The sequence below is a fragment of the Sinocyclocheilus anshuiensis genome, unplaced genomic scaffold (assembly GCF_001515605.1).
Source record: "Sinocyclocheilus anshuiensis isolate Anshui unplaced genomic scaffold, SAMN03320099.WGS_v1.1 scaffold647, whole genome shotgun sequence".
Lineage (NCBI taxonomy): Eukaryota > Metazoa > Chordata > Actinopteri > Cypriniformes > Cyprinidae > Sinocyclocheilus > Sinocyclocheilus anshuiensis.
The window spans coordinates 492,705-501,918 of record NW_015552606.1 but is presented as its reverse complement, the minus strand read 5'-3'; the positions used below and the strand labels follow the sequence as shown (position 1 = coordinate 501,918).

The 9,214-nt window shown below is 35.9% G+C and overlaps 1 protein-coding gene across 1 annotated transcript; it reads left to right on the top strand.

The window, feature by feature from the left end:
• On the top strand, nt 1-5,105 carry LOC107665888 (ras-related protein Rab-18-B-like). Its single transcript, XM_016456950.1, has 7 exons — nt 1-192; nt 444-499; nt 1,944-2,005; nt 2,353-2,425; nt 2,655-2,773; nt 3,116-3,182; nt 4,218-5,105. The coding sequence occupies exons 1-7, from the start codon at nt 125-127 to the stop codon at nt 4,388-4,390; spliced, it is 618 nt and encodes a 205-aa protein (XP_016312436.1). The 5' UTR covers nt 1-124; the 3' UTR covers nt 4,391-5,105.
• The last annotated feature ends 4,109 nt before the right edge of the window (nt 5,106-9,214 follow it).

Here is a 9,214-nt window from a genome sequence, read left to right as displayed (position 1 = left end):
TCGAAAGATTGTACCGAAGAAGAGAGAAACGTTTGGCCCTCAAATAATAGTTTTGCTTTTCCATTTTATATATTTTTATTTATATCGACAGTATTTTTGCTCATAGTGGCATCTTCTGGAAAATATGACTGAGGATATTTTAACCACTCTGAAAATACTGATCATCGGAGAAAGTGGAGTGGGCAAATCCAGGTAATTATACTTCAAGTTTACGAATGTCATCTGATGGAGCAAAAACAACAACACATTGCACGAGCTCCTTAACGTTATATTAAAACAACCTTTCCTCGCTTTAGATCGGAACCTCTGAATGTTTGTCCGTTCAGTATTCTCAAATTCCCATACCACATATATTTGCAGATGTGTGCATATGTCATAATTTGCTAGTAAGAAGGAAAGTACAGTCTCTGATTCACCTTTCTTTCCCCTCTTCTCTTCCTTAGTCTTCTTTTGAGATTTACAGATGATACATTTGATCCAGAAATTGGTGCAACAATTGGTAAGTATGTAAAATCATAGAAGTCCAACACACATAAAAGCAGGTTTAAACACAACAGTATTCTCATCCTTTGTAGCTAAAACAGACATTCACATTGTGTTTTGAGTTTCTGATAACTGATATGTAAAACAATAATAATAATTTCGTTTAATTGTTTGTCTTTATAATGTAGTGAAAACAGAAACCCAACCAAATCACAGCTCACATTGACGTCTATCACACATTCCTCACTAGTGCTGGTCTGACTTGAAAAACAGCTTTACTTGCTTTGTTGATTTCTGGACCTAAACGTTAAATTTTAAATATTGAAAAGTATATTTATCCACATCAAATCCTGTTTAACAACTACATGTTCTCACTAGTGTCTTTACACTGGAGACCAATTAATAATTTACTGGTTATTATTACCATAAATGTTGTGGAAATTCATTGGTTGTTCAAAGCTGTGGCCATCACTTTGACACATTTAGGTTGACGTGTGTTGATGTGACCGCTGTCTTCTTTTCAAAGCCCCCCAATCCAGTCCAAACCAAGCAAGTCCAGATCTCCTTCTTAGGCTTCCTCTGGTAAATCTGTCAGTGCTGTGCTGAAATTCAGGAGTACTTCATGCCTCCAGATCTTTCATTCACAGAGTGCTGAGAGATTTATTCCCCTGTCATCTTTACACATACTTTCATTTTACTTTTATGAATGTAAATCACTTATGTTTGTAAGTGATGTGGCTTTGCTGAGTGATGAGACAGGTGGTTGAGTCGTCCTATTTTCTTTTTATCTTTATGTAATAAACCCACAATTCCCCATTCAGCTATAAATTCTGGTCTTTCTAACTTGTCGCTCTGGGCTTGTTGCCTGACAAATATCTGGGGCCATTAAAAATTAAATCTGTCTCTCTATATATGTATGGTTTTATCATAATCCTCATAAAACATCTAGACTGTATTTCCATATATGATTGTGAATCTTTTTGAATATTCCACTTGACTGTTTACATTTGCCAGTGTTTGTATATGTGTGTGTGTTTTAACCATTTTTTGGGGACAAATATTTTGTAACCATCTTTTGGTGACAACTTTGTACCCAGAAGTGAGGTAAACCTGACAAAACCTTTCTGTTAAGGTATTTATAGCGTTATATATAAAACTCTTCCATCTACTCTTGACCCTCTAAAACAAGCACTCTCTATTCTATTTCTATTCTATCTACTTTTTATTCTTTTTATTTATCATTAAAAAAAAACTTGCTTCGTGTACTGAATTAGACTAACCGGGACTTGTCACAGCACTTAAATAATGTTGCTCTTTTTTTGGTTTGATTGCTTCTACTGTCATCCGTTGTGAGTCGCTTTGGATAAAAGCGTCTGCTAAATTATTAAATGTAAATGTAAAACAATGAAAGTTGATATGATATTCTATATGCACTAAACACATAATTTATTTCCATTCAGGTGTAGATTTCAAGGTGAAAACCCTGGCTGTGGATGGGAACAGAGCAAAGCTTGCAATCTGGGTGAGCACGTGTTTTATCCCAACATTTAGAGATTTAGAGTTGCACAGATTTATGTTTTGTGAAGTTAACTATTTTCCCTCAGTTTTTGTTAGTTAGTTATTTAGACATATTTAGTCTCCAGGGCAATCGTGTCTTAGTTTGGACATTACTGTATGGGACAGATGTAATAAGTTCTTATAATGCTTGTTGACTGTGTTTTACTAATGTAACACAAGATGGCAGTGTTTTTCTTTTCTTTTTTTTTTCTCTGAAGGCAGGCTACTCTTTTGTAATGTCTTATATGTCAACATATTCATTGCTACATATTATTTAACACTATTTGCCTTGATTTTGTTTCGTGTTTACAGGACACAGCAGGTCAGGAACGTTTTCGAACTTTAACACCCAGTTACTACAGAGGAGCTCAGGGTGTCATTCTGGGTGAGCAAGCATGCATAAAACAGTTTTTTTCACTATTATACTATTTAACAAAAAAAAAAAACAACAACATGAAAACATTGTACCACTTTAGAATAATCCAAAGTTATACACCGATAATTATACACGATAAACTGGAATGGTGTCTGAACCATAAAATGTTGTGATTTATAGTTGTCCAAGCCTCTAAATGTCATTTCTAAATTGTCCCACTCGGATTGTGTCTTTTTAGTGTATGATGTCACTAGGCGAGAGACATTTGCTAAGCTGGATAACTGGTTGAATGAGCTGGATACATACTGTACAAGAAATGATCTTGTCAAAATGCTGGTGGGAAACAAAATTGATAAGGTAAGTTACATTTAATGCACTTAATGTGTTTTTTTTATTATTTGTTTTGTTTAAAGCTGTACAAGTCCAGCAGAGTCTTTGCACTCATTGTCATATATTTTCCTTTGGTCTTTAAAACACCTGCCTGGACCCAGTTTCCAAAGCCTGACATAGACAGATCTGCTCTCTGTTTGCTTTTTCAGCTTCATCTCTACACTGCTCTATATGTATCTGTAAAAAATAGTAGTTATTCTAGATTGTTAAATACATAATGCTGATGTTGTCATGGAAAAATGGTTCTGTATTTGTAACTCTAATGAAAAACGATGCCTAATTCAGAGCTGTTTTTCTCTGTTTGCGTAGGAAGACCATGAGCTTGAGCGAGAAGAGGGTCTGAAGTTCGCTAGAAAACATTCCATGCTTTTCATAGGTTAGTTGTCACTAAGATTTCCCGAAGAATTACTTGAGCCCTCCTTATTCACTAATACACTAGCTTTAAATAGGAATACACTGACCTTTTACTTTGGTTTCATTTCCAATATTTCGTTTCAAGATTCATCATCTTCACACATGGAAAAATCTGACTTTTGACGTAAGCTAGGTTATTCAACTGCCGTAATACTCACAGGATACTATTTTTAAACACTTGGGCCCATTTGCTAAAAACAAAGATTATGTTATTTAATTGAGAGATGGATTGTTTGTATAAGTTGAGCATTCATTTATTATGACAGTAAATTCAAGTCAGACTTTACAGTGGTTCTGATTTATTTATCATTTGAGCTTGTGTAATCGTAACAGTTCTGTATATGTATTTGTGGGTGACGTGCCGCATTCTTCTCCACTGTGGGTTTGGTTTGTAAGTCATGTGACACGCCTCATGAGTGTAAGCAGCAATCTGTCTGAATTAGCCATGAAGCCCTCAGACCAAATGAAATCTGCAGATGGACACCATGGCTGCGGTCTGTGTGCTTGAGGCCAATGCTATTTTTTCAGATTTAATGTTTCCTAATCGCTTCTACTTTCTCTTGATTTTTTTATATTAAAGGCCAAGTGTTTCTTATGTTTTTGCAGCACACCAGTCTCACATTTCTTTTTTTTGTTGTTGTTTTTTTTTGTGTATTTGTTTTGAAAGAAATTATTCAGCAAGGATGCATTAAATTGATAGTAAAGGCTTATGTAATGTTACAAAAGATTTTTATTTTTTTTAAATAAATGCTTTTCTTTTGAACATTCTTTTCAGCATAGAATCTTGAAAGAAAAAGTTTCCGTTTCACAGTTAAAAAAATGTAAGCAGTTTTCAACATTGATAGAAATAAGAAATGTTTTTGAGAACTAAATGATTTCAAATATAGATATAAATATATATAGTGATTGGTCATGCCATAGATTTCTGCAGGTGTTACAGACCTCCTTTATGTGTAGTGTGTGTACACTTGTCTGTCTCTCTCTCTTTTTCATACAGAGGCCAGTGCAAAGACGAGGGATGGTGTTCAGTGTGCATTTGAGGAGCTGGTGGAGAAAATCCTGCAAACTCCAGGCTTGTGGGAGAGCGTGCACAAGACAAGAGGAGTTGCCCTGTCTGAACTCTCTGAAACTGGTCAAGGAGGCTGTGGGGCGTATTGCTCACTTCTCTAACACAAAAACTGTTTAAACAGTGCAGGTTAGATTAGTTAACGCTTATGTATGCAGGATATTTGCCTATGTATCCGTGCAAGCACACAAGCAAAATTCAAGAACACTCATATCTCATGCTTAAAGCATTAATCATTTAACTGGTCCAGCACATACAATATTAGGACAATTGCTGGAAAACTAGATAAGCCTTAGGGGGGGACCTTTTCCACATTTCCACATTTTTAGCAATGAAATTAATTTAAAGAGCTCTATTGAAGGCATGCTCATCATTTGTGTTCGGGAGGTGGATAAAAAAGCTTAATTACTCCATTATACCTCAGATCAGTTTGCATATTTCTCGTAGTGTTTTACTTTGTTTTGTCCCAGTGCCTGTGTTTCTTATTTAGGGAGAAGTAAACACTCATCAGTCTAACTCGACCTTTCAAACTGCTGGAATGAGACCTCAGTAGAACACAGATTGCCATCAACATGCCCTCGCTTGATGTCTGCAACGTGCGGAACTCCGTTCTTTCTTTATCTGTCCATCTTTGGATCCCACTTTTTCCTACTGTCAGTCACTTGTTAACTCTCTTTCCTCTCTCTCGCTACATGTATCTGTCTTCAATTCAGTTCTTTCAGTTCTGTCTCTTTTTCTCTGTCCCTCTGTCCCTCTCTACAGAATAATAAGAGTTACCAAGATTTTGGATCTGTGTTTTACTACATTTATTGACATGGACCGCCCGCATAAAAACGGGTTTTTGAAAGGTTTATAAATCAAGCAGATTGGCACAATGCATCTCTGTTATAAATATAAAAGAGGGTAAAAAATAGCTGGAATAGCAAGGAATAGATTAACAAGAAAAGGTTCATTTCTTTCTTTTGGATGGGAACTTTTTGCCTGCAGACTCATGGACACAGTAAAACTTACTGTCTTGACATGACTGTCCATCTCAGAGAAAGGAAAAAATGTTTAAAAATCCTTCGAGTGAGTCATTAGGGTGTGACTATAGATGGCTGGTTTTCACACACAGAGAAATGGAACAAAAGAACAAATTTAGAAATAATAAATGTTCACCAAAAAAAATCTATGACTGAACAGCGATGCCAAATGAATATTTCCATTCTCCTGGTTTAATCTGGACTATTTAGTCTGTTATGTTTGTTTTAGAGAATCATCCAGGGGGTCCCAGATGTCTGGTCTTGTGTTCATTGCTTAATAACTGGGTGGTAAAATCCTGCTGAGAGCCAACCTCAGTTTCAGAAAGTGTGTGGCACATGTGGAAGGAAACGCTGGGTTATACACCCATAGACAATTTACTTACTTTGAGCATTTATTCGTTCCTTTTCACTTGTTTTGAAAATGTGAATTATTGAGCAATTATAAATGTGTCGTGTAGTTTCCAGTAGCATGCAGTGATGTCTTCTGTGCTTTTTATGGCAGTTATATGTAATGGTGTATGCTTTGACCATTCACTACATTTCAAAATCATCCCATATGAGGTAGTTAATCACCATTGATCTGAGGACACCTAACTAATTTTGGTTTGGATTCCTTAATCACATTGATATTTGTATGCAAGTTATTGCTATTCAGCACTAAATCCAATGAATACACAAGAGTGCATTTACACAATATTGCATACTGTTATTGCACATTAATTGCTGTATGTAAATACTTGCTGATAATGGTCATAAATACATTGTAATGTTGATGTTTGACTCTCTGCACTATAATGCTGCACTTCAAATGACAATATTTTGTCTTTGAATACCTTTTTCTCTCTCTTTCACCTTCTCTCATACTTTTTCCAGCAGTGAGTTCTTGTTAAATATGACCCACCACAGGAATGTATCTCCAGGCCTCTGTGATTTCACCGTTTCCCGTTACATTTCTGCGTGAATACTGTAGTTACTGAAGTGTTTGCTTATTCATGTGTTCAGACGGCATCTTCATATGGTTTCTCCAGCAGTCCGATGTGGGTGAATCCAAATTCTTGCATGTGGAAAGACAGGCAGGTCCGGTAACCATAGTGATTGCAGGTTTCTCACTGTAGATGTGTCTTCAGAGCCATTTGACCAGGAGGTGCGTATTTCCAAGTAGACAAATGAAGGCCTAGCCGAAAGATCTTGGATAAAGTGCAAAATGTTTTGAAGAAAGTATGTGTCGATCATACATCATCGGCGATTTGCGGTGTCTATACTGTATTGTTCTTATATGACTGGTTAGTCCTGTAATTCAGTACGTTATATTTCCCCCGAAGTCTTCTCTAAATGCTCCTACCTGCCAGTTTCATCTTTCTCTTGGATCAGAAAGGGATATTACAAGCACAATATTATAATTGTATGATATAATACCGAGGCCTAATTACTCTGCTGGTTAGGGTATAGTTAAAAGCCTGGGTTGGTGGACCAGTATGCTGAGGATCACTGTCCAAAATTCAACGTGTGGGTGACCAGCCATTCTGGTCTTTTCAGGGTAAGGATATAAATCAACTTTCTTAGGCCCTTGTATTGAGTTTTGAATGCTGTATTCCTTTCTGTTCAGCCAGTTTAGGTCATTTCATTTTAGTAATGTATTGTTAGTTTGTTCATTTATTTGCATTGGAATTTCATGGAAAGGATTTATACATCTCCAGAGCTGGAAATACTGCACTCTTAATTTTATATAAATGCATAATACAAAAATAACCATACAAGGAGTTGCTGAGGTCAAGTGTTAATTTTTCCTTGTTTTTGCCAGTTTTTTGTTTTGTTTTTTTTTGACAAAAATATCTTGTAAATATCAATATTTTCACCACATATCTTCATTCTAGTCAGATTTAGACCGACTAAAATGGCATCTCATTTTAATCAGTGAAAAGTTGAAGTTCATTCGCAATTTCGCATCATTTTGTGCAGAATGTTTATGTTATGTTATGTTTATGTGTCATCTGAAAAATCAAAAAAATTATGTGTTTGGGTTAATTAATCGCTAACAAAGTGCTTCAGTTTTCCGTTATTCATTTACTGTTCTGCCACAGCAATCGGATATTATTGACGGTCAGTCGAACTGCATTTCTATTTAAACAGAAATGTTGTTAGTGCATTTTTAATATCTAGCAGAGTGTTTGTGTTTTTCCTCGTCTTATATATTGTCATCATGCATATTTTTAGCCTTTAGTCAGTGCTAGTTTAGCAATTTAGTTGGTGAGATTAACACTTCTGGAATTTGAATTTGTGTTGCCATTTGTGGAGCAGTAATGATAGACTTGAAGATCTTTAGGTTCTGTTTTATTATCTGTTTTATTTATCAGCCTATGTCTTATTAACCATCGTCTTTGATTCTTTCTTTCCCCTCCTCTCTCTCGTGCATGGCTCAGTGATCAGACAGCTTCTCTGTGGGCTCATCACACTTTCCTCCATGAGATCATTATAAGACTGCAGTGGTGGTTTCATAAGGTGTCGAGTTCCCCAAACATCACTGCATTTGGCCTGCTCTCACACCCTGCTCTCGTTATCAGTCTGATTGATTTGCCGTATCGGCCGGGGGAACGGAGACAAAACAGTTGTGGTTTGGAGAATGGCTTGCGGAAAGGGTCAGGGTTTAGTGATGATTTCGGGATCTGTATTTCATTCTAGAGACACATTTAGCACATCGTGCTGTGTATAAACCAAAGGAACAATTTTATTAGAGTTCTATGTTACATGCATCTTAATGGGGGGTGAAATGCAGGGTTTCTTTGTACCACATATCCTCTAGTTACTGCTGGCATATTTGGACAGTTTTGAAGCCTCAGATAAGCGTGACATTGGTCTGAAAAGCAATTTGCTTGGCTGCCATCCATTTCAAAATCCTTCTTAACCTAGAATAAGACTGTCTGAATCTGAAAACATTATTTATGTTAAGTATCATGTTGATTAGAAATGTCTGTGGTATAATGTGCATAATTTTTTTGCAATAATCATCTACAACTGTCATAATCATTTGCCTCCAAATGTATAAAATACATAAACTGTCAGAATAACCACAGTTTATTCTCTTTAGATAAATAGTTGTTCTGACTAGTTGGCTATGTACTTTGGAAGCTGACAAGCTTTGTGTGGCCTTTTAACGTCATTTTAGCAGCTGACTTGTTCACAAAATCGTTCTTTTAACAAGTGTTGGTTGGTTGTAATAACTTTCCTATCACTATGCTGAAACGGCACAATCTGGGAAAAAAAAGCAAATATTTACTTTCAGTGGTACAACACATTGTCACTGGGCAGTACCCTCAAAGGGGCAAGTTTGTACCATTTCTACCCTTAAAGAGTACATATTACTACCTTAAGACAGTGGTTCTCAATTGGGGGTCTCCAACAAAATGTCATAGCAATTTGTATCTATTTTACATTTTGGTGAATTGGTACAATACGTATGAATTCGGATGATCTCATTTGTGCATTTTTGTATGATCCGTTTATACCCCAGTGGCGGTCATGTTCAGAAACAGGGTTTGGGGTGAACCTTCATGTTTGCTTTTATTCTAAAAAACAAAGATTTATATTGTACAGATTCGGATGAAATCGCCCTGTAAATTAGTTACACTGAGATCAGTTTGGGGCCTCAGCAAACTTCCAAGGAGTCTATAGGATGACTTAAAATGTTTAATTATATTATAAAAAATCTCAATACAAATGTTAAACAAACAAACAAAAAATGTAAACTGAAATCATATTCTTAATCTATTCACATTCCCCTCCCAGCCCAAGTCAATTTTGGTTAATTATTTTAATGTGTCAACACAGTTTCTGTTAACAAATCTAATACTTTAAACTATCGTAATTACAGCAGAAATACCAGAGGAATTATTATCTTATTTAGTATAG

Coding starts and splice junctions, on each gene's coding strand:
- LOC107665888 (XM_016456950.1), top strand. CDS start 125: ATGACTGAGGATATTTTAACCACTCTGAAAATACTGATCATCGGAGAA. Junction 500..1,943: donor AGAAATTGGTGCAACAATTG/GTAAGTATGTAA, acceptor ATTTCCATTCAG/GTGTAGATTTCAAGGTGAAA. Junction 2,426..2,654: donor AGCTCAGGGTGTCATTCTGG/GTGAGCAAGCAT, acceptor GTGTCTTTTTAG/TGTATGATGTCACTAGGCGA.